The 24,651-nt window shown below is 34.6% G+C and overlaps 2 protein-coding genes across 3 annotated transcripts in view; one reads left to right on the top strand and one right to left on the bottom strand.

The window, feature by feature from the left end:
* LOC131947924 (uncharacterized) overlaps positions 1 to 1,361 on the bottom strand; it is a 4,471-nt gene extending 3,110 nt beyond the window's left edge. The window contains exons 1-2 of the mRNA XM_059309325.1: positions 1,244 to 1,361; positions 865 to 1,038 (exon numbers count right to left, since the gene is read on the bottom strand). Coding sequence (XP_059165308.1) covers positions 865 to 1,038; positions 1,244 to 1,355 — 286 coding nt within the window. The 5' untranslated portion in view covers positions 1,356 to 1,361. The remainder of the gene's footprint in view (positions 1 to 864; positions 1,039 to 1,243) is intronic.
* Positions 1,362 to 5,531: 4,170 nt separating this feature from the next.
* LOC131947926 (serine/threonine-protein phosphatase 2A 65 kDa regulatory subunit A alpha isoform) lies at positions 5,532 to 23,862 on the top strand. 2 transcript variants are annotated; one of them, XM_059309329.1, is made up of 16 exons: positions 5,532 to 5,657; positions 16,294 to 16,384; positions 16,496 to 16,596; positions 17,985 to 18,126; positions 18,240 to 18,330; positions 18,529 to 18,676; positions 18,965 to 19,120; positions 19,319 to 19,433; positions 19,771 to 19,971; positions 20,410 to 20,588; positions 20,745 to 20,805; positions 20,932 to 21,086; positions 21,836 to 21,978; positions 22,282 to 22,373; positions 22,469 to 22,508; positions 22,858 to 23,862. In XM_059309329.1, the coding sequence occupies exons 1-15, from the start codon at positions 5,580 to 5,582 to the stop codon at positions 22,477 to 22,479; spliced, it is 1,764 nt and encodes a 587-aa protein (XP_059165312.1). In that variant the 5' UTR covers positions 5,532 to 5,579; the 3' UTR covers positions 22,480 to 22,508; positions 22,858 to 23,862. The 2 variants fall into 2 exon arrangements, with proteins under 2 accessions (XP_059165312.1, XP_059165311.1); XM_059309328.1 differs by lacking the exons at positions 22,469 to 22,508; positions 22,858 to 23,862 and having other exon boundaries at positions 22,282 to 22,387.
* The last annotated feature ends 789 nt before the right edge of the window (positions 23,863 to 24,651 follow it).

The raw sequence follows: 24,651 nt of genomic DNA, 5'->3' as shown, positions 1-24,651 counted from the left end.
TTCTAATCATTAATCATTTTGAATGATATCATTTTCATCTTTGCTAAGTAGATTTATACACAATACAGTGATAAAAAAAACTATTTACAATGAATATTAAATTTCCCATCTATCAAATAAAATAAGCACTAAGGAATACAACCTCCCAAAATGTGGTTCCCAGAAAAATGCGCAAAGAAAAAATGCGCAACCAGAAAAATGCACAAATAGAAATTTGCGCACACAGAAAAATGAGCAAACAGAAAACTGCTCACACAGAAAAAAAGTGCACGCGGAAATACACGGAAAAAGAAATTTGCGCGCTCAGAAAAATGGGCAAAGAGAAAAGTGCGATCAAAGAAAAATGTGCAAAGAGGAATTTGCGCACATAGAAAACATCCAAATAAAAAGATGCGCACACAGAAAACTACACACAGACAGTGGCGTAGCTACTGTAAAGCTAGCGTAAGCAAGGCATAGGGGCCCAAGGCAAATAGGGGCCCTTTTTCGAAAGTCTGAGGGGGGTGCAAATCGAAAGTCTGACGGGGGGGGGGGGGTGCAAATCGAAAATGTGTCCCCGGTCGCCGGGAAGGGTCGCTACACCTCTGAGGGGCCCGCTAACACTTTTTGTATAGTGGCCCAAAAATCCGAGCTACGCCACTGCACACAGATCGCTCACCAATGTGGATTAAAAAGGTGATAAGCCCACATTAATCACTTTTCTGTTTAATCTCTTCTCTCTAATAGTAAATAAGTAAATACGAAACCTTTGTTTTACGCTAAACTTTAAACACAGCATTTTTAAACTTCTATTTCTATCAAAATTTAATATATTATTTTCTGATTAAAAACTCTATGCTAGTAAATATAAAGTCTTTATCTTACGATTCCTTGATGTAATTTGTGTGCTGATATTGGCCTCGAGTCCATTACTGTAAAATTCCCACCGTATTGTTCCTTTGCCCGGCCGACCTAAATTAGCTTTGCATGTGACATTTATAGAAGATCCTTCAATGACAGTTCTCGGTACACTAGTTAGAACGGGTAGTTTAGGAGGGACTGTTTGAATATAATATAAACAGGATAAAACATATCGAAATAGTTTTAAAATATATAATATGCCAACATACAATAACTCAGAGAAAAACATACACGAATATACACAATATTTTATAATATTAAGTTCTTTGTAAAATATACTCTTCAGATCAATGATAAAAAAAATCCTTTAAAATTATGTTAACAAATTGAAATAATTTGTTACCTTTGATGTAAAGAGCTTGCGTTTGGTTACTCCCCGTTGAAAATAAATTATGAACAATACAGTGATAATTTCCTTCATCCGAACAATTTACATTGCTAATGATCATTGTCATACTCAAATCTACAGACAGCCGGCGGTGATGATCAGATAGTGCTGTTACGCCTTGGAACAATTGTGAATATTTGTACAAGTTTTTTAGAGTAGATTTAGAGCCAACGGGACTGAAAGCAATAACGATGGGAGGGGGCGGACACTGGAAAAAGTATATAATTATATTTCGTTGAATGGGACGGTAGACATGTTTTTTTTTTTGGGGGGGGGGGGGGGGGGGGTGGGGGGTGGGGGGGGGGGTGTGTGTGTGGGGTGGTGTGTGTAGGGGTGGGGGTGGGGGGTGGTGTGGGGGGGTGGTGTGGGTGGGGGTGGGGGGGTGGGGGTGGGGGTGGTGTGTGTGGGGGGTGGTTTTTGTTTAGAGAAAAGAGACAGCACTATCAACCTAGCGCCCGGTGTATCCTTCCTCAACGGGCCATTTTTCTCGTTGTGAATATTTGTACAAGTTTTTTAGAGTAGATTTAGAGCCAACGGGACTGAAAGCAATAACGATGTCTGAAAAAGTACTGGCCCAGCTACACTGGAAGCTGATGTTACGGCCCTTTGTTACACTGGAGCTTGGGATAAATCTAGCTGTGATCTCTAGCATGTAGACTTGTGAGGAAGCTGTAGGCATTAATGGGAGTTTAGTAAATACATTACTTTTTAATATAAAACTGTAAATATTAGTGGGAGTTTAGTAAATACATTACTTTTTAATATAAAACTGTAAATATTAATGGGAGTTTAGTAAATACATTACTTTTTAATATAAAACTGTAAATATTAATGGGAGTTTAGTAAATACATTACTTTTTAATATAAAACTGTAAATATTAATGGGAGTTTAGTAAATACATTACTTTTTAATATAAAACTGTAAATATTAATGGGAGTTTAGTAAATACATTACTTTTTAATATAAAACTGTAAATATTAATGGGAGTTTAGTAAATACACTACTTTTTAATATAAAACTGTAAACATTGATGGAAGTTGAGTAATTAAATTACTTCTGATATAAAGCTGTAAATATTAATGGGAAGTTTAATACCAAAATAAACTTTAATCCAAAACTGTAAACAATAATGCGATTTTGAGAAACAAAATCACAATTAATGTAAAGCTGTAAATATCGATGGGTGTGTAATAACTAAATTACTTTTAATGTAAATTTATGTAAACATTGATGGAAGTTTGATCCCAAAATAACCTTTAAAGTAAACATCTCTGTCAACTCCTCTCCACTCCCTTTCCACCCTTCTCTCAACCCCTATCTACAACCCTCTCTGTCCTTTTGATCCACCCCCTCTGCCTATATGGAGTGCACACGGCAGGTGTATACTACATGTCGTGACGCTGTAATAATAGTGTGTATGCATGGGTGACATTCATGCATAACACAATGCAGCTGCCATTTCCGTTTAAACAGTTTTGAATTTCAACAGCACTGTATAAAATATATTCTTATACATGTTCTAGATCTACTATCTTTATTATATGTATTTGTATGTACATGTATACAAAATATAAAGCTAATATAAAATGCTTCAATTAAAACACATTCGATTATTACAATTTACTTAGAGCTTATTTAAAAGGTTTTACATAATTTATAGGCCTAATATCAGAAATAAACAAGAAAATTGTAATGTAACTTACCGAAGAAAACCAGGACTGCAATGATTTTCATTTTTTATATTTCCACAAATCAAACCATATTTTTAAAAACCTCTCCTATGAATGCAACTATTTACCTCGACCGAATATCCCGATGGCCTGCGTATGCGACTATTTAGCTAGAGCAAGTCTACCAATTGCATGTGTATGCGACCATTTAGCTAGAGCAAGTCTACCAATTGCATGTGTATGCGACCATTTAGCTAGAGCAAGTCTACCAATTGCATGCGTATGCGACCATTTAGCTAGAGCAAGTCTACCAATTGCATGTGTATGCGACCATTTAGCTAGAGCAAGTCTACCAATTGCATGTGTATTCAAACATTAAGCTCGACCGATATCCAGATAGCATGTGTAACCTGCATTTCCGACGGCGGTGTTCATCCATGCAGATCGAATATGTAGGTTACTATTCAGACATGGATTTCTAAAGTCTGGCTAGGAATGGGGAGGGGTGTGTGTGTGTGCGTGTGTACGTATATGTGTATATAATATTTTAAATTAAAAACCCCTTAACCTTTATTGGAATTGTTGGGGAACCACCGAGTGGTGCTTGCAGAGTTCTTCCAGGCATCTCTTCGGGGGGGGGGGGGGGGGCTCTACCCCCCCTCCCCCCGAAGAAAGTCTACCCCCACCCGAACGAAATGAAAATTATATAGAAAATATATACTTTTAACAGTGTCCACCCCCCCCCCCCCGAAGGAAGTCTACCCCCCCCCCTCCCCGAAAATATCAAGTGCCCCCCCCCCCCGGAGAAAAAAAGTCTGGAAGAAACACTGCATGCTGACCACAGCCGGCTGCCTCCACCTAGCTGGCTCACCTTGGTCATGAACATGTGGCCGCTGAAGTTATTCTATTAACTCGAGCGCCCTGGCCGGTGACTTTTACTAGAGGGCCATACGCCCAGTGATGCCGTGTAAACAGTGGCGTCGCTAGGTCGGTTGTCACCCGGTGCAACACTTCGTGGTGTCATCCCCCCCCCCCAAAAAGAAACAATATATATATATATATATATATATATATATATATATATATATATATATATATATATATATATATATATATATATATATATATATATATATATATATATATATATATGTTTGTATCTGCCTACATAGGCCTATAATTAAAATATATAATGCATACGCATACATGTATGTTCATAAGCTTTAATCACTGCAGACTTAACAATAACGATATTTATTCACAGTCGTTTAATAATACAGTTGTATGTAACATTGTGTTGTCTATAGTTAGCACCTTTACGTCGTGGTGTCCACCCCAACGCCCTTGTTGGGATTGCTGATTTCTATTTAAAAGACTATTTACCTTTCATTAATCATTTATGGAACTGGCAAATTTCTGTAAATTTTGCAATTTTTCGCCATGTTTTCACCCCCCAAAATGGTGTCACCCGGAGCTGTCCGCACCCCCCCCCCCCCCCGCCCCGCCATAGCTACGCCTCTGCGTGTAAGCATAACTTTCTGGAGTTTTCTCTCCTAGATGAGTTGCTGTCCCCAGTTATCAAACCTAATCTGCCTGGTGGTTCGAACTTAGGAATTTTCAGTTTAGCAACGAGTGATTATATAGGGGGGGGGGGGGGGCACATGATATTTTCGGGGGAGGGGGGGGGGGCGGTCAACATTTTCCGGGTTGGGGGACGGACACCAGTAAAAGTATATGTTTACTATATAAATCTCCCCTCCCCCCTCCCCCGAAGAGATGCCTGGAAGAAGCTCTGCAAGTATATCTTCAGATATATAGGAGTCGTCCAAAATGAAATCACACCAATTGGATAAAGGGCTGTATATGCCTATAGTACTGTTAAACATAACAGCTGAAATTCTTAAATAATTTTGTTTTAATGTTAATTGATATTTAGCTTATCTTTTATGTTCATTTTTATTTTTATTTTCAATGAAGATTTAGGACCTTCTTATATTTTTTATTAGTATAACAGATTAAAGATTTTTTTTCTATTTATTTTAGCAACTAACAATAAAAATCTAGCCCAGAGATTTTTTCCAGGCGTCTCTCCCCGAACAAAATAGAAAAAAATATAGCCTATACTTAATATAGAAAGCTCCCCCGCCCGCCCACATATACCCTTTAATTTTCAAGTGCACCCCGCCACCACCCGGAAAACTTTAATCCCCCCTCACCCTTACTTTTATTTATACATTGTAGAAGTAGATATATTTTATTGAAGCTCAGATTGTGAAATCCGAGTGTTTTGTCTTAAAAGAGCTAGAATCAAGATTTAAATACATTTTTGTCCTATTTTTAGAAATTTTAAATTTGTTTTTTTGTTTGCTACTTTTTTTACAAACATTTTTCGTGGTGAAAATTAACAAGCAAATTTTACTAAAATCGTTAATGGTACTTTTATTCATAAACTCTATCAATATTTTAAAACCTCTTCATTATTAAAATTAATATATAAAATATTGATCTGCTATATATACAATACTAGATCACAAATTTTATATTTATCTTTCTTCTTCCTGGTAAGCTTACATTCTAGTTTTTAATAATCCCTGACGTCACTTGAATTTATGAATTCAACATGGCTACCAGTGATACCGATGATTCTCTCTACCCGATTGCCGTATTAATAGATGAGCTAAGAAACGAGGATGTACAGGTTAGAAAATTTAAGTTTTTAAAGAATCAGATAAACTATTGAATTGATTAATGTCAATCCTGCCATGAGATATAGTCAAAATTCTTCCCATTTCTCATCGGGCTCACAATCTTGTCATGACACCTGACAAGCGAACTTTTTACTTTTTTGAAGTGAGAAATTTAAAGTGTTGTCAAAAAAAAAAAAACAGTGACAAGCGTCGCATGATAGATTAGTTAAGTGATGAAGTGTTATAACTCCAATCATGCTTTTTACTTTACAGACTTAATGTTTTAAAATTGATCTAAATCTAGTAGGTTGAATTATGGATTTTTTAAAATAAAATATTCTGTTATTTCAAATACACCATTAAGTTCCTTACCCCTTAAGAGAACATTTGACACCACATTTAAATATCTAGCTTATTCGGTTGACGAGAAAAAAGAGAATTTGAAAATTTAGCTAGAATGGAAAATGAATGACAAAATAAGAATCTTGCTCCTGGACCGGCATAACATGACGCCGTGAACTTGTGTGCACGAGCTTTTAATTCCCGCCATGGTAATTGCGTCAGCTTAGGTCATTTACTCACCGGAAAATAACAAAAAGCAACTGGTTGATAATAAAACTTAGATCTAGTTATTTTATTATTTACTAAATTCTACTCTACATTTTATTCATACCATTTTAAGAAATAATGAACACCTACATAAATCAAACGACCATAATAAATATTTTTATTTCAAATTCTAATTTTAAATAATAAATATGCATAAAATAATATGATAGTAATAGTTAAGATAGTTTATAAATGCAAATACATTTTACACTCAATCACATTATATTATGATTATATTGAGTCAACAGTGTGGCAGCTGAGGTTCATACATGGTATTAGTGTCTTTTTTTTTTTACATTACATTTTTTTTTCATCTTGAAAACATGACGTATGTGATTTTTTTAAAAATAAAATCTCCAAACATCGTCACTCGCGTGATTGCTTGCTTATGTTTACTATCCGGTGGATGAAAAATCCCACCACGGTCGCGGGGTCACCGTGACTTCAGCAGGCCTACAGTACACGTCATAGAATGAACACGCGTACACGAGATGGTCGGTGTCTTCACTTCTCTCTCTCCCCCCCCCCCTCTTCTTCAAGCAAATTGAAAAAGAGACCTACTTCCCTACTTCTGGTCATTTTTTTAGTTCGGTCATTTTTTTTTAAGTTCGGATATCAGGCATGCTAGACAGCCAGCTGTATAAAAAAATATTTTTTAAACTAGATCTACGTCTAGCTTAAAAAATAAATAAATAAACGCTTAAAATGCCCGTAAACAGATTATTTAGCGCCAAAAAAAAGGCAGCTGAACGAGCATTTTTTACAATACGCAGCAATGAAAAGGGCTAACGGCCAATCAATTAAGTATAAAAATCGCCCGTAATTAGGCCTAGCTCTGAAAAAGGCCACTGAACGAGCATCACTGATTATATAAACGAATAGGCCACGCGGCGTTGACGAGGTCAACCACCGGTCACGAATGCAGCAACGGTCGGCCCACAGTGAAGAAAAAATCAATATACTAATAAAATTACTAATACAATAATAATGTCTATAATTTTACTTTTTCCACACATGCTACAATTGATTTATAATTAAAATACTAGACTTAACAGTTCATTCCGTAAAAAACAAAAACTAGTTGTTTCAGTCTGGCAACTAGCGTAACAATGACGTCATGATACTTAAAATAGCGGATAGAAATGTCAGCGTGGGTACCTCATCCTCGAGGAAGATTTTAGAAAAAGTAATCAAAAATACTGTAAATATACATGATAAATATATCAATTATATATTAATGTACAGTTAGTCGAGCCGTTTTCCCCGTTAGTCGGTCGTTTTTGGCGGCGGTTCAGTTTTTACGGAGAGTGCTCCACTAGAAATCCTCTCATTATTTACAACCACGAATCTTGCGGTTTTTTCTGGCATTCTAAGGCATATTATCCATTTTATTAGCAATTTGCATTAAAATAATGATGAGAATTTGCGATATAAACAGTTTTTTCATTTGTCGTGGATGGGACCCCTAAAATAAACGGAAAAAACCGTCAGAAAACGATGCGTGACGTTTCAGGGTCAGAGGTCAATCCTGCCATCTAAGCAATGCGCCAGACTAAAATCTAGAGATCTAGTTTAGGTAGGGGTTCTTAAAACCAGGCCAATAGGCCTGCCTACTCACTACTAAGAAATTTTAGATCTAGAATCTAGATCTAGAGTTCTTTTTACTTTAATAAATCAATAACTGGTGCTTTTTTGTGTTTTGGTTGGTTGACAACACACGGTCGTAACACAATGCATAACCTCTGCATTTTCGTAGTTGAAAAGGACAGAAAAAGTAATTTTTCTAGGGGGGGGGATTGGGGTTATTTTGCTGTTGTTTTTTTTAATTGTCCACAAATGACCCCTAAAGTATCCTAAACAAAGTAGGTAATCTATCGTTTTAGCGTAATCAATTCGGCTGCAATAGTAATGTGCGGGAGAGGTAGCTGATGAATATATTTGTTTAAATAAGTTTATTTAAGTCAAATTTTACAAAATATCACAGATAATTGATTTAAAATAACAAACAGTGACCAAAACAATTTAAATAACATGAAACTAACTTTAAACTAGGTGTTTGAGATAAATAATTAAATATTAGTAGAAAAAAAAACAGCGGCCATCTTTCCAAATAAAATTTAGAGTAGTTTCCCTGGATAAAAATGTCTATTCGTATGTATATTGTGTTGACTTTGTTGTTTAATACACATACCTGTCTTGTTTAATATAAGTAAGACAGAGGGCCGTCTTCTTATCTTTAATTTCATTTTCAAGTGAAATGAAGGCTATGTATGTATGTACATCCAAGATCTCAAAAAATTTTGGGAGGGTTGTAGGCTGATGTGTGACGTCATTTTAGGGGGGGGGGGGGGTCTGACTTTTTGTGACGACGTGTGACGGAGGGGAGGGGGGAGGTAAAAATCGTATTAAAAAAGCGTGACGTCATTTATGGATGACCCCTTAACTTGTCAATTATTAGGTCGTCCATATTCCTCATAAATGACGTTGGACTCAAAATATGGGACGGTGTAAAATATTTTTTTCAAAAATGATGAAGAATATATTCGTTTTCTTTAAAAATTGTGATTAAGGGTTCGGGTATAGTAGAACTGCGATATGATATTAAATCATCATCTTGCTTTTAGTAACTATTGGGTGAGAGGGAAATTGTCGAGAAAAGTATGACGTCATTTATGGGCGATCCATTTAATTAAGCCTAGTTGTTTATTTTTTTAGACATTAGTCTTAGGCCTACACTTCTTCTGAATTAAGATTATTGTGTTTTTTAAAATAGGTTCAAATTTTAATTAGTTACAATTGAATACCACATGGTTTTTTTTTTCTTTGCCTTCTGCTGTCATCAGTTTTTTATTTCTTCAGTAGTCAATGTTTACCCCTCCCCACCATCCATTATTACCACACAAAAAAACACCCACTATATGTGTCATAGCGTAGATATATAGAATTAGACTAGACGAGTAGAGGTTACTAAGGACGGTACGAACTTGACGGTAGACGATTTGGTGCGAGAGTATTGTGCGCGTGTTCAATAAAATATGTGTGGCGTGAGTGTGACGTGAGCATGGTGCGACAATGTACCGATGACGTAAGACGCAGCAGTGAAGTTAGTTGGGGGTTAGATATAGTAGAAGACGGATGTATTATTTGATATTGTGAAAATGATCTATAAGTGTGTGTTAATTAAGTTCATGTTATTTCATAAACTAAGTTGTTGACATTGTTAATTAGTGTCTGCGGAACATAAGAGTGATTCCCGTCCTCCTCACGAGTATAATAGTTGCCGTATGAATAGTAGTAGATCAGAATATATTGAGATTATATATAAATCGCCCATCACAATATAGTGATATCCCACTCTAGAAAAAAAAACTAGATCAACGTATAGTTCGTAGGAAAATTAGAATCTATCACTTATTCGTCTGTTAAAAAAAAAAAAGAAATACGTCATTTTTCTCATCCACGCCGTTTCATCCCCCACTAAGCACAACGTCACAAAGTTCGCGGCGCGCGTGACGTCATTTGTCATTAGGCTAATGTTTAAGAAAGATACCGCGTAATTAAAAGAAAATCAAAACAGGCCCTAAATCACTATGGCGATGAGACTTTAACGACGTTTAGCCTGACGAATAGATCTAAATAACTTTAGTTCGGTGAATTATATTGGTGTTTAATTTATTACAGTGGCATGATGTTCTCCCTCTACTATACAAATTCACGTGCTTTTAATTTCTGCAACCTGCTGCCCTGAGACGTTCGGCTCTAAAATGCCCGTGACACAGCGGCTTCGGTAAATGCATTTAGGCCCCCGGTCCCACCTATAAACGTCTGTCCATTAAGCTCCACGCAAAACGTGTGATTAATATGTGGACATAAGCGGCGCTAGTGGTGGTGTCAACAGGGGCCAAGCTCAGGTCTTAAAGGTGCTCCGCACTTCATAAAAGACAAAATTGATGTTCAGATATCGTCGGACTCTGGCGTTTTGCCGACGGCCGTACTCCTAATGCACAGTCTTAGAGGCTGTCCACTGCTAACACTATTTTATGTTAAATTCAAGCCTGTACTATGAGCTGTGGCTTTACATTAGCTCAGTGGCGTAGCGAGGTCGAGTGTCACCCGGTGCGGCACTTAATGGTGTCACCCCCCAGAGGCGACAAACATTCAATTTTCGATTTGTCCCATTTTACCTGCTAGTCAATAACTGTCGAATATTGTTGACAGGAGCTACTTGGTTTGAGCCTTGTTGTCAGAAGTTATTTCATTTGGAGTCAATATAGTGCGGCCTATTTTCTTCGGTAGGCATTTAGTGGCAGGCCCTTTTTGGCGGGGATGATGTGCTGAGGTTGTTTAACACCGCTTAGTACAACAGGCATGCAATAGTTATGAACAAATGTATGCATGAAAACGAACGCTTTATGTTCCTCATTTTCACTGAGCACAGCTTTATAGAAGATTCCAAAATAGACGTCACGCATCCCCCCCCCCCCCCCCCCGACCACCCTGCGTAAGTTGACGTCACATTAGCATTGCATATGTGACATCGTTTATGGGCAACCCAATATAACTCATTTTGGGTATTTGGTATCAACATTTTGACAACAAAGGTTATTCAAAATGTATATAGGACTTGACATCTACCCTAAATGACATCGCACACTTAATTAAGGGGTGGAGTAACTGGTTTTGAGACGACGTTTTACGCGGGAAGTGGGAGGGGTAAGAAACGTGAAACGTTATGTATTTCGCCTAATACAAAAATGCTAAAAATATTTTTCATTAGAATTATGGCTTGACTTTTCAATAGACATGGCAAAAAGGTAATTTTCGACATTACGACTATTTCGTGACGGCAAAAATGGGGGTGGGGGGGGGGGTTAAGGTGAAGAGAGGTCAAAAACGGTACGTCATTTGTGATTAAATCACTAATTAAAGGAAAAAAGCATGAAAATATTAAATGAAAATAGGAAACAAACAATAACACAAACAATAAGAATGAACTAAACTAATATTTAAATAAACATTAGATATGTAGTGGTAGCTCTATAAAAATAGGGAGTATCTTAATGTATAAAAATTGCATCTCATAATAATAATTAAAGAACTGATGTTTATTGTCAGTCAATTAAATTGTTTAAAGGGCAGAATTTAAAAAAAAAACGCATGCTTTGTATTTAAACACAAGACTAACCTATTTAACAGCAAACATCAATACATTTCCATACAAATAGAAATTAAAGGGAAATGACTCAAAATAATATTTTCTTAAGATGGCCGCTGTTTTTAATAGCAAATTTAGTATCTGTAACATCGTTGTTAAACTTTAATTTCCTGACATTTTTATTGATTTAAACCTTAAATGTGGTTTAATATTCAATTATCTTTAGTATTTTAGTAAAATATGCAAAAATATATCCATATTTAAGCCATATTTATTAGTTACCTTATCCCTACATTACTAGTGACGGCCGAATTGATTACGCTAAAGCGATAGATTACCAACAAAGTAAGCCTGCAGCCATTTTTTCTAAGAATTTATTTTTAAAAAGGACGGTTTTTTTTTTGTTTGCCATGTGTGAATGTAAACATTGCATATAAGTAGGCCGTTCGATTCAACCCTTCCGGGTTTGTCATTTTCGTGGCATCTCACGGCTCTTACTAAAATGGCGACCAGTTTCGCTTTCTCTAAACGGTAGAGGGATAAAACTATTGATTACGATGCCATCGTTAATTTTAGAAAACGGAACTATCCGTTTCTATTTCAGTCTGTTATTTAAGAATTCCCAGATGTACTTTTGACCTAATTTCTTTGTCTGTCTCGCAAGCAGCGCGTAAGTGAAAATAGCTCTGTGTATTCTTGTCTTTTAAATCAAATAACTCTGAAATATCGCATTCCTTGGAACCCAGCCTATGTTACTTGAAAACTTTAAACTATTAATTTAACACACATTACAATTAACTGGTAATAATTTCTTGGGTTTATGAGATGTGTTCGTGGGCAAACGATCACCCCCAATAATGCCATTTTATTATAATCTTGTTTGGTGAAAACGAGGCGCGGGAAAATGTGTGCCGCGCGAGAATCCAATCATTTGGCTAGATTTATGACTGTTTTTTTTATTTCACACTTAAAAATAGAATGTTTACGCTTTCTTCGTTGATGATCGTTTTTATTTTCTTTTAAACTGAAAGTATGAATTATAAGTTAGATTGCAAATTTTGTAACTTGGTATACTTACCCTTTATCAATTTTAAAAGCATAGCATGCTAATTGTAAACAAATATAGTCATAAAACACAGAAATATAAAGTTCCAATTGCGATGTGACACACCCGGGTCACACCCCCTCAAGAAAACACGAGTTTATTAAGCTGTTTATCTCACTTTACAACAGTAATTAAAATTTTCCAATTTTTATCACTTAGGCCTATTGGGTAAGATAAAGCACATGTTTACTAAAAATAAAAAATAAAACAAAATGAGGGTTTTAATGAGGGTCACGGGTCAAGTTTTTTTTCCTTCTGTCAAGTTCAGTGGAGGGTGCCACAGGCTGACCTGACCTTGGAATTTTTTTCAGTAATAATGACTTTGCATAGAAAGTTAAAATATGCTAAATTAGCTTAGTTTACTAGTGTTCTAGCTATTATTGATACATTTTCAATTAAAAGAAATCATTCTGTAATTCTCATCAAAAAGCGTAATAAAAGCATACGAGCTGACCCGCAGCGTATCATACGCCGCTATTTAGTTTTTTTATTTTCTACTTTTCAGTAACTCATAATTTGTGAATTCGACAGTACCAATGCTGCCACTGAAAATATTTGCTTTAAAACACACTAACCCCCCCTCTTTTTCCCTAACCCCGACGCTACCCCCCCCCCCCCCGTGAAAGCAGCCTCCTCTTAGTTATTTCTTAGTTACCTTCTGTAAGTTTGACATCGAACTAAATTATCCGCCCCTAATAGAAACCTGGTTCTACAGCTTGACGATTTGTAAACATTTAGAGTGAACACAGCTCACCAGACAATGTGGGGGTGGTAGTGATAGAGAGAAAGAGAGGGGACTGCAAGGAGGCACTTGCAGCTTGTTTTCTAACGGCTCCCAGAAGAGAATTATATATATAGATATCAAACCAGTGCGGTGTCAAAACTGCCCCATCAAAATGGCCAGCGACATATGGACCCCGTCATAAAGGCTCTCGATAAATAGGCTAGCGTCATTTTGGCTCACAACAAAAAGGCTCCTATCAATTTGGCTCCAGACAAAAGGACCGCTGACAATACCGTTTCTGTAGAGGCTAAGTCTTTCGGCAAAGCGGTCTCACTGAATATGACACATGTCAGTGGGACCCCTTCATCAATATTCTTTAGAGTTAGCTTAACCAACACTCTTAAGTATAGGTAGTTTTTAGCTATTAAGAGCTTGATTTGTTTGTGGATTGATGTTGGTTCATGAAAAACAATTTCATTCATGCATTAAAAAGAGTTTATAGTAGTAGTGGAGGTAGGTTAAAATGGTTACTTTTATGCCAATAGTGGTCATACTATTCATATGTCGGGAGTCATTTTGTCGGTAGCCAATATGTCGCAAGTCAGTATAACGGGAGCCAATAAGTCGGGGCTATTTTGACAGTGCACCATCAAACCACATGGAGTCACCCAATTGGCGATCACTGATGATCACCAGTTTCTTTACAGCAAATTATTTACATGTAAATGATGACCCAAACTAAATAGCTTTTGAAGATTATTAAACTGGGTACATTGTTCATAACGTCATCTAAAAGAGTTTACCTTGTAGGCCATATTTAAACAACTGCCTTAGGTCGCTGTGTAATGTGTAATATTTGCATTAAATATTAAAGAATCCTCTTTAGACCTAGTGATCGCTTTGGGCAGATGAAGTAGAGTTCGTGTTTTTTTTTCCTCGGCATATGAAGGGATGTGTGGTCAGCATAAATGGCATAATCATAAAAGAAATTACAAATATTCCACAAGGCTTCAGATCGGCCACCACCAGTTAAATTAGTAATTTTTAAATGCCTGCTACCTAGGTATTAATTTTGAAAAAATCCAATGGAAAGCAGTTTAATCTGGAATGCAGACTAGGCTACGCATTAACTTAACTTGTAAATGTTGATGTGCTGCCGCTCCAAGTAGCTCTGGTAGACATACTGCAGAGGCTGTTTGAGTTGGTTTTTCATTTAAAATGCATATCTCATTCAAATAATCAGAATCACATTTACTTCTTATTAGGCCTACAAGGTTTTTTCTTATCATTAAGCTGAATACACCCGATGCTTAAAGTGTCACTATCAGCAGTTGTTACATAAGACAATAGACATAATAATAAAGAATTTATTTTCTCTCAGTTTCAATGAGCATTTAGCTCTTGGAAAAAATTACTAATTGGGTGGTGTTGAAACAGCCACACTGTCTCTTTAATAGTAATAAATTCTAGGCCTACTGGAAATTTGGAATCTTATTAGTTAATTAATTAGTTAATTAAGTGTGCTATCACTAATGAAATATATTTAATTAAATTATTCAGTTTGTTTTTGTTGCGGCACAAAAAATGCATGCGCTGTATGTGGCCTGACCTTTTTAAATTACATTGTTTATATACTTGTTTTGAGTTTATATTTTTACATACTCAATGCAACAATCCCGCTGGTTAGTTGAGGCCACGCTAGGTCAAGTGTCTGTTCTGCAAAGGATGCAGAGGGTCAACTGAAAATATTGACCCATTAACTGTTTTTAACACCATGACTATTTTATTGAATCTAGATCATTCTATATGTCAAGACAGTAATCTAGCTACTGAGTAGCCTGACTCGTAATCTAAATTAAATTATTTCCTACATTTTATCATGGGAGGAGTTTTGATAAAACATACTAAATTTAGAACAGTTTAAAGTTTAAATAAAAAGACAATTATTTTCATTGATTCAAAATTTACTAACCAAGTTAATTTGTAGATTTATATTGAACACTGAGGAGGGGGTGGTACTGATACAACAATCCTTTTCATTAATATAAGTATATTTTTAAAGTAATTTACCATGACAATAGACCTATTTCAAAATCTTATTCAGACAAGCCTGACAACCTGCCCATAATGTAATTTTTCCAGTCATTTTGTTAAAAAAAAATTGTCTCGTTCGGCTGTTTCAATTTCGTGAGCAAAAAAATACAAATAAAACAATATTTATAAGCTTAGATCAAATTGAAAGAAGAGTAAGGTCGATGGTGTGATCTTACTTTGACCCTACTAATGTTTTAGCTATGGTTTATAATTAAAATAATTTATAATGAAACTAATCGTATTTGGAAAAAACCTCAATTACACCCACATAGATATACTCTTTTACACAAAGTACAGCAGTAAGTTTCCTGTCATTAAAATATAATATGCCAGTTTAGATATTTTAAAGAAATATCACAAGGTAAAATTAAAATTACTTTTTTTTAATCACAAGAAGTCATTTTGTTCATTCCCGTAAAAGATGGTATATAATAGTATAATAGCCAATAATTGTCTTCATTCCAATAGATTTTGTGATAATCTAACCAGATTGAACCCAGATAGTTTGTAGACTATAAAATAAGTATCTTTTTTGAATGATAACATGTTTTAAACGGTACAGACAAGAGTACATTGTTAGTGAAATAGTTTTGGAATAAGTTAGTAGGTTTAATACTCACCATGCTGATATTTTCATTTTAATTGATTTGCACTGTTTTGTTGTCATTTCATTTTTAAAATTTCAACGATTACTAATTAATACTAATAGTTTTGCAAATTCTGCTTCGCTACTGATTACTTCCTCAAATGTTTGTTGTACATCCCTGCCTATATTTCATGATTCTTGGGTATATTAGAGTTTGAAAAGAATATCAAATACTCCCTTGATCATATTGTCATAAATATGAAGGCTTGAAGAAAAGTACTATCCTACATTTTCTTGGTAGATAGTTTTTTGCAGTGTTAATGTAATATTTTCTGCAACCAATATAATAATACCAAATTTTATTTTTGTTTTAGCTTCGTTTGAATAGTATCAAGAAGCTCGGAACTATTGCATTGGCATTAGGAGTAGAGAGAACTCGGTCTGAGCTTATTCCATTTTTGACTGGTGAGTTACAAATTACTGACTACTTCTTTTTGACACTAGAACTAAGTTTTTGCTTTTAAATTTATTTATTGATGTCTAATTATCTGTATACCTATCAATCTATCTCACCAGATACCATTTATGATGAGGATGAGGTGTTATTAGCCCTTGCTGAGCAGCTGGGAAGCTTCACCCCATTGGTTGGAGGTCCCGAGTATGTTCATTGCTTACTGGTAGGTTCTGTTGAATTCTATCTCCTGTCTAGTGTGTTGATCGGTGTGCCATGTTTGCTTCTTGCTGTAATGTATTTGGGTATCTAGCCAAGATCTAGGTTTAATAAAGTTTTATCCTTGGAACAATTAGGAAAGTCCCTAAAGTCCAGACTGGGACTGACCATGTGTTGTTTCTAGCTTTCTGGTCTGTTCTTTAAATAATAAATGTGCTCTACAAATAGAGTTACTGATCTCTTTTTATCTAGTGTAAAACGATACAAAATTCCTCCTTCTTTTTCTCCGTGATGTCTATTAATGCTTGCGTGTAACATATTGATTCCATAGTGGTTGCGTAAAAAGTGTCCAGTAATAAATCATATAAAGATTTCTAGCACTAGATTGCATGCTGAAAAGTATTACTGTATTCTATATTCTGGGAGGATCTTTCAAGCTGTACTGGTAAGCTTATTATATCTCTGCTGATAAGGGATTAATAAGGGAGGTAAGCTTTCTTGTCATGCAACAAGGAGCTTCAACATTTTTAACAGTGGTTTTTATTTTCAAGAGAGCTCATTTGTTTTGTTAGAGTGGTAGGAGGAGCACCTCACATCTGTTTGTGAAATATAAAGTTTAGGTTGTTGTCTGAAAATGAATGATAGACGTTATAAGAAAATTGAAGATAAGGTTGAAGATGCTGATGATGATTTGGGACTAATTGACTGGAATTGTATGTTTCTTGGGTTTTCCATTATTCCCCGGCTGATATTTGGACTTGTTCGTCAAATTGCTGTGTCATTTGGGAAATTAGTATTTGGTTCATTCAAAAGTGATAGAAAGAAGTTTTATTGATTCTTGGCTTATTTCTTCCTATGTAGTATTTATTGGAAATAGCATTTCATTTTGAAAAAAAATTATGCATATTATATTTTTGTGAGTGTTTCTGCTGTTGATTTTAAAAGTCGAATTATTTCATAGGTAAGTTTTCTTTATAAGAAATCTTGTATGTGGTGATAGTTAATATTTTTTACCCTTCATTTTGTTTGTTGCTTAGCACCTATGTATGAGTTTTGCCATTAGTTTTAAAGCATTGTTGATGCTGAATTCAATGGTAACAACTGATCAGGAAAATCAGCTCAATAGATCTGAAGTAATGTAACTATGTTACTTTGTTGATTTATATACCTTTAAGTATATTGCTCATGACCACAGCTAAACCCTTTAAAATGTAATAGTATTACATTATTATTAGCAGTAATAATAAAAATCACCAAATCAACATCCTAGACCTCTTTAAATGTGCTTGGCTCAAGCTCAAAACCAGTGCTAGGTACAAAATTACCCACTCAATCACAGTAGTCCACATTTATAAACTCATGGATCATAGTGTATACAATCTCTTATTTCACCAGCCCCCTCTTGAAAGTCTCGCTACAGTTGAGGAAACTGTTGTCAGAGACAAGGCAGTTGAATCTTTGAGAATAATCGCTGATCAGCACAATCAGGGTGATCTTGAGAACTACTTTGTTCCCTTGGTCAAACGACTTGCCGGTGGTAAGTAGTGATATCTGCTTATGTTTTACTAATGAACTTCATTAGCTTCTAGATTTAGACTACACTTTACTGTTAAGAATTTTTTGTCTTCTAACTACACGTTCAATTTTTAGGCGATTGGTTTACATCTAGAACTTCAGCATGTGGACTTTTTTCTGTATGCTACAAGCGGGTCTCCACCAATGTGAAGGCAGAACTTCGTCAGTAAGTCTTACATTCATGGTTTTTTTTTTTATTTCCATGTTTTTTTTTTTTGGCTGGTAGTCTTTTAGTTGTTTCTTGTCGCAAAGTTTCATAAAACATAACAATGTATTGTTCTTTTAACTTTCTTGAATTAACCATTTGTTGTGTTTCATCTATAAAGTGTACAGTTTAAGTAATGCATCTAATCCCTTCTTGCAGGAATTTCCGTAGCTTGTGTGCTGATGACACCCCTATGGTTCGCCGCGCAGCAGCTGGAAAGCTTGGGGAGTTTGCTAAAGTTGTTGAATCTGAGTATCTCAAGTCTGATCTCATTCAGCTTTTCAACATGCTGGCACAGGATGAACAGGTGGGGCGTCTTTAATGAAGTTTTCAATTTGTTCTAATTAATCAATCATCAGTTCTCCTAATATTTGCTATTTATCGTTCATTCAAATCAATAATAATAATAGCTAATTTAAATTACATAATGTATTATTATAGAAAAAAGAACTTGTTTAGAAAATAAAGATTAACTTCAATGAACTACATTCTCCCTGTACTATTTATTTTTACAACCTTTTAAAAATATAATAAAACAGTATGAGGATAATTGTGTTTAAACAATGTATTATAATTATGCTGTAATTCCATGTAGGATTCTGTGCGTTTGCTGGCTGTTGAGGCAAGTGTTAGCATTGCATCATTGCTCCCCTCAGAAGATACTGAGCAGTTGGTTATGCCAACACTCCGCCAAGCAGCTGAGGATAAATCATGGAGGGTCAGATACATGGTAGCTGATAAATTTACTGAGGTAACTTTTCCATTTCACTCACTAATATCATAATACAGAGCATTTCAATATTTCCTGTAAATGTATGGAAATTGATGTGTGACAGGATAACCCTTCCATTACAAATGTACTAAAAATTAAAAAAAAATTAAAAGTGAATGGAAGATCTGTTTGAGCTAGTTTTGTAATTTATTTTTAATTAATTATTTACCTTTGTAGCTACAAACAGCTGTTGGGCCTGAGATCACCAAGAATGATTTAGTCCCAGCTTTTCAAAGCTTGTTGAAAGATTGTGAGGCAGAAGTGAGAGCTGCTTCAGCACACAAAGTCAAAGGTTAGTTTCATTTGGATTTTGTTGTGGGGTGAACCCACTTAATCCAGCTTTCTTGAGAGTCACATGTTCAGTTGTCAGGCATTAAAACTACTACTTGAATAGATGTGAAAATTGTTTAAGGAAAAGAAATATATTACCTCTCACATTTTTTATTTAGTTTTGCCTGAAGTATAGTTTTAAAATGTGGTTCCATAAATATTATTCTAGCATAATTAAATGTTAAACTGCCTCTCTCTAGATCCATGATCACAACTAGTAAACAATTTTTATTATGAAATGAATACAGCAGATTTTATTGTTGGACTTAACGTATTTGTATTTTTATTTTTTTCCCCAGATTTTTGTCAAGCTCTTTCCCCTGACGTGCGCGAGCAGATCATAATGACCAATATGTTACCATGCGTGAAAGACCTGGTTGCTGACGCCAATCAGCATGTCAAGTCTGCTCTCGCATCTGTAATCATGGGCCTATCCCCAATCCTAGGAAAAGACAACACTATAGAACACCTCTTGCCTCTATTCCTGACACAGTTGAAGGGTAAGTATCATTGACTACAGCATGTTTGTTAAAAGAAAATGTATGTTTTAGAATAAAAAATATGTTTTGCAATTAAACTTTAAATTTGTACTACTGTTTCTTAGCCTGTATTGCATCAATGAAATAATTTCAAATCATCTTAGAAGTTCAATAAACGTACCTGAATTAGGCTTAAGCTTGCTTTTAAAATTTATTTTAATATTAAAATGTACTTTCAACAAGCGTTTTAATGTTATTGAAAATTTGAAGGTATTAAAACTTAACTATAGATTTGTTATTTAGAAAACTTTGCTTGTTTTATTTTAATTAAATTGTTTTTTACTGGTTTAAGTTATAGGTATAACTCATGTAATGCATTTTTAAAACCCTTACTTCTTATGCTTATCTTAACATCACCTCTATTACTTTAAACTATACCTGTTTTCCTATGTCTATTAGATGAGTGCCCCGAAGTAAGACTAAACATCATCTCTAACCTGGACTGTGTGAATGAAGTAATTGGCATTAAGCAGCTATCTCAGTCGTTGTTACCAGCAATTGTTGAGTTGGCAGAAGACACAAAATGGCGTGTTCGCCTTGCCATCATCGAATACATGCCCCTTCTTGCTGGTCAATTGGTGAGTTTATTTTTGTCCAAATAAATTTATGTATAGAGGGTTACATTAAAAGATTAAGCCAAATGATTAAAAATTAACCAGCTGTATAATAATAAACTTTCAACATGGTACTAGTGAGCTAAACAGTTATTTCAACATTTGTTTATTTGTCTACAGGGGGTGGAGTTCTTTGATGAGAAGTTGAACTCCTTGTGTATGACATGGCTTGTTGACCATGGTAGGTTGCCATATAAAATTATACCTTGCAGAAATTAGTAAAATATTATTTTTACATTTTAATTTTTTTTTATATATATTGTTCTGTGTAAATTAACACTGAGTGACTTTTACACTACCATAACAGTGTATGCCATCCGTGAAGCTGCGACCCTGAACTTGAAGAAGCTGGTAGAAAAGTTTGGTAAAGATTGGGCCCAGCAGACAGTTATACCAAAGGTCTTACAAATGTCCCGCGACCAGAACTATCTCCACCGCATGACTTGTCTCTTTTGTATAAATGTGAGTACTCATTAGTTTTTCCTTACAGAGTGAAATCCTACTTCATATTTTTCCTTCTCCCGACAACATATATTATGTTTTTTAAAATTCCCACATTTTTAAAATATGTAACATGAATACAAAAACTTAAGGTGGAAGTTATTTCAAATATTATTTCTTTTTTACTTGTATTCAAATAAACTTTTAACTTCATTTTTTTGTTGAGGAATCAGGATAGATTTTTATACTTCCAATAAAGTATGTCATTTTGCAATAATGTTAAAAAAATTCATAATTGACTGCTGTCAAATAAACAGTGCATTATCTGTCACACATCATTGATTTCACTGTGGTCGAGTCGGTAAAGCTCATGGTTGCTAAACCGACTCATGGTTGCTTAACCGAAAGAAGGCTCGAGTTCAAACCCTCGGGCAGATGAGGCTTGTTAGCTGGGGACAGCCACTCTTCTAGGAGAGACAACTCCAAAATTAAACAACTGCTGCCTTGTAGTTTGTTCTTGGTTGGACAAAGGCTATAGAAGCAAATCCAAAAAGAAAAGCAGGCTGAAATCAGAGTCAATGGCGCATAACCAGTTGACACGTATCCTTAATTGTGATGGAGGCATGGTTGAGTCGGCAAAAGTTCATAGTTGATAAATTTTAAAAAGTCTGGAGTTCAAACCCTCTGGCAGATAAGGCTCGATCTCGTCTAACACTAAAAGTTAAGAACAAAGAAAGAATCTATTAAAGCTCATGTCTTGTTTGTTGCAGCTGCTTGCTGAACCTCTGGGACAGGATTTGACCACCAGATTGATGTTGCCTACAATCATCACTATGGGATCAGACCCCGTCGCAAATGTCAGATTCAATGTTGCAAAAACCCTACAGAAACTAGCACCTCATTTAGACCAGGGGTACATGTTTTCTTCTTTTATTAATTATCTAAACCATAACACATTTTTATTGAATTAATTTCTCAAAAATTAAATTTGAGTATCTGGGAAATAATTTTCTGTTAAAAGTTTTTCTTTAAAAATTTGAATTTAGATTTCCTGTTATTAAAGGTTTACTAAATTATTTAAACTCGTAAAATTTTAATATTTTAAGTTATTTTATTTCATGTTAAAAATTTAACTACTTTAGTTGATCCCACTTTGCCGGTATTTTAACTAAAATTCTGTTTCCTTCTAATAACTAATTTTGATTGTAACTTTCAGCTCTATTCAGACTCAAGTGAAACCATTATTGGAGAAACTAAAGGCAGACGGTGACATGGATGTCCAGTATTATGCCTTGGAGGCTTTGGAAGGTATTACAATTTAACAATTAAAAACCACAAGTTTTTAGTACCTCATGATTTGAATTTGAAGTGTTGTAGTACAACATTCTTTTTTTGTCTTCCAGGGCTCAAGTAAACAAGAGACAAGATTTTATTAAGTATTTAGTAAGTTGTTGTCTTTTACCTTTTAACCCTTTACAGGCTTATAAGCCCGCGGTTGCCCGAAAATTATTTTTTGTGGCAGTCTGGTGCTTTTTATTGCTTTTTAACTTATTTTTATAATGTAAATGTATACTTTGGTTGTAAAATGTGTAAATCTGATATATTTTTCCTTGTGATTGTCAGTTCTGTTTATTACAATATCCGTAAAAATCAATTATTTTACTTATGTATTACTTATGTAAATAGTACATGTAATTATACCAAATTATTGCCCATTCATTTTATGTCCTTACAATTTAAAACTTTGATTAAATTTTTTTCTTCTTTTAAAAGTTTTTTTTTAACATTACAGTTGAACAAAGTGTGTCAAAATTGGCTGTTCAATAAACCATGCCAGATCTAGATATTCAGAAATGAATTGATCATCACAAGACTCAAACATCAGTGCTTTAAAGTGGAATAGTTGAACTTTATAAGAACCTTTGGCATTAAAAGAGAAAAGAAAGACCTAGGCTGTTTGTTTTTTAAAGTACTGGCGTTTCATGGCTACATTTGTGATATCATTCTTTGTCGTACATAGTCCAGATTTCATTCTCCACAGTTGTGGGGCTATTTTTGTTTTAGAGTTAAAAAAAACTTGAAATTACTGTTTAAAGGTTAATGATTGATTTTTGTTTAATGGTGAGATGTCCAAAAATTTAAATAAAATCACACAGGCTTAATATGTATTAACTCTTAACATATAATTTTCTATAATCATAAAAAGTTATTTTTTAATATACTTTTTATTTGGACAAAGTGGGACAATTTGTTTTACCTTTTATAGTTAAAATTCTCGACTGTAAACCTGGTTAACATGTCTCCTACTGTTATATACTAAGAGTTGACACAAAAAGGTGAGTTTGCCAATATACAATTGCCTGTAGTCATCCGTCACACATTCATAGAATAACCATGTATCTATAGTTGTAATCAATTTTTGTTTAGTTTCTTTTCTAAGTCAAACTTTTTAACCTGACCTTTATGTTTGATATTGTTTCCATTTGTTTGTTTTCATTTGTTGCACATTGGTGTCACTCTTTTAGGTTTTTTAAATTATAAAATAAATTGTAAAAATTTAGGAATTTAAGTTTTTTAAATTTTGTACAATTAAAAAAAATTGGTTTCATCTTAAAAAAAGTAAACAAGCAATGCTGTTGTTGAGTTTGTTTTTTGTTTTGGTTTTAAGAACAAGTTTTTTATTTGAAAATTTGATGAGATTTGGATCAAGTCAATATTTTCCTTGTACATCTGTTTTGATAAAGTAAATAACATTTTTAGGAATGTCCATTTATAACAATTAAAGTTTGAAATTTTCTTTGTGTTTGTCTTCTTGTAAAAATTAACTTTGTTGGCGACTAAAAGTAAAAAACTTAAATGTTAGAAATTAATGTATAAAGAATCGGCTATATTATGCTAGCAAAATCTGTGGCAATGACCAATACACCACTTCTTCATTTCAGCAGAACATATTCTTCAAAAATATGATAAGGTTTAGTACATTCTTGTATAAGCAGTCATAAAAAATTAATTAGAATTGGAGCCTACTTGTTCTTTTCAGGCCTGGCTGTCCTTAAAGCAGAGGTGTCGTTTATTAATTAAAGGAGTCATGTCCCTATCAGCTGCCTTGTTATATTTGGAAACACATTTGAGATTTTGGTTTTTTTATTGAATGCTCCACTGCTAAGTTACTTGATTAGCAGCTAGTGTAAGTTTATTTTTTTCCACTTGCTGGTCAGGCCATGCACTGGCCTTTGTGAAAAATGTATCTGTAAAGGAACTTGGCTTAAGCAGCAAATACCCAGCACTGCTTGGGTTTTGGGAATATATTTAGTTTCCAATTAAATGTCTACATGCAAATATTAACGTTTGAGAAAATGTATATTAGTATAAACCAAATCCTAACCACATCCATGAGCATTAACACAAACCATAAGTATACAATTTGAAAACTTGTATGTATAAAAAAAGTAATTGTTCTGGTATTAGAACTAGACATTTCATTGGGACTTGTGATTAAGACAACATAACAATTAGGATCTGTTAATTTTAACATTTTTCACAACAATTATAAATTAGGTTGTGGCATTATTTCTTCTGTTTCCTC

The sequence above is a fragment of the Physella acuta genome, unplaced genomic scaffold (genome assembly GCF_028476545.2).
Source record: "Physella acuta isolate Inbredline_101_S28 unplaced genomic scaffold, ASM2847654v3 ptg000616l, whole genome shotgun sequence".
Lineage (NCBI taxonomy): Eukaryota > Metazoa > Mollusca > Gastropoda > Physidae > Physella > Physella acuta.
The sequence above is the reverse complement of the archived record's forward strand: the minus strand, read 5'-3'. Positions and strand labels throughout refer to the sequence as shown.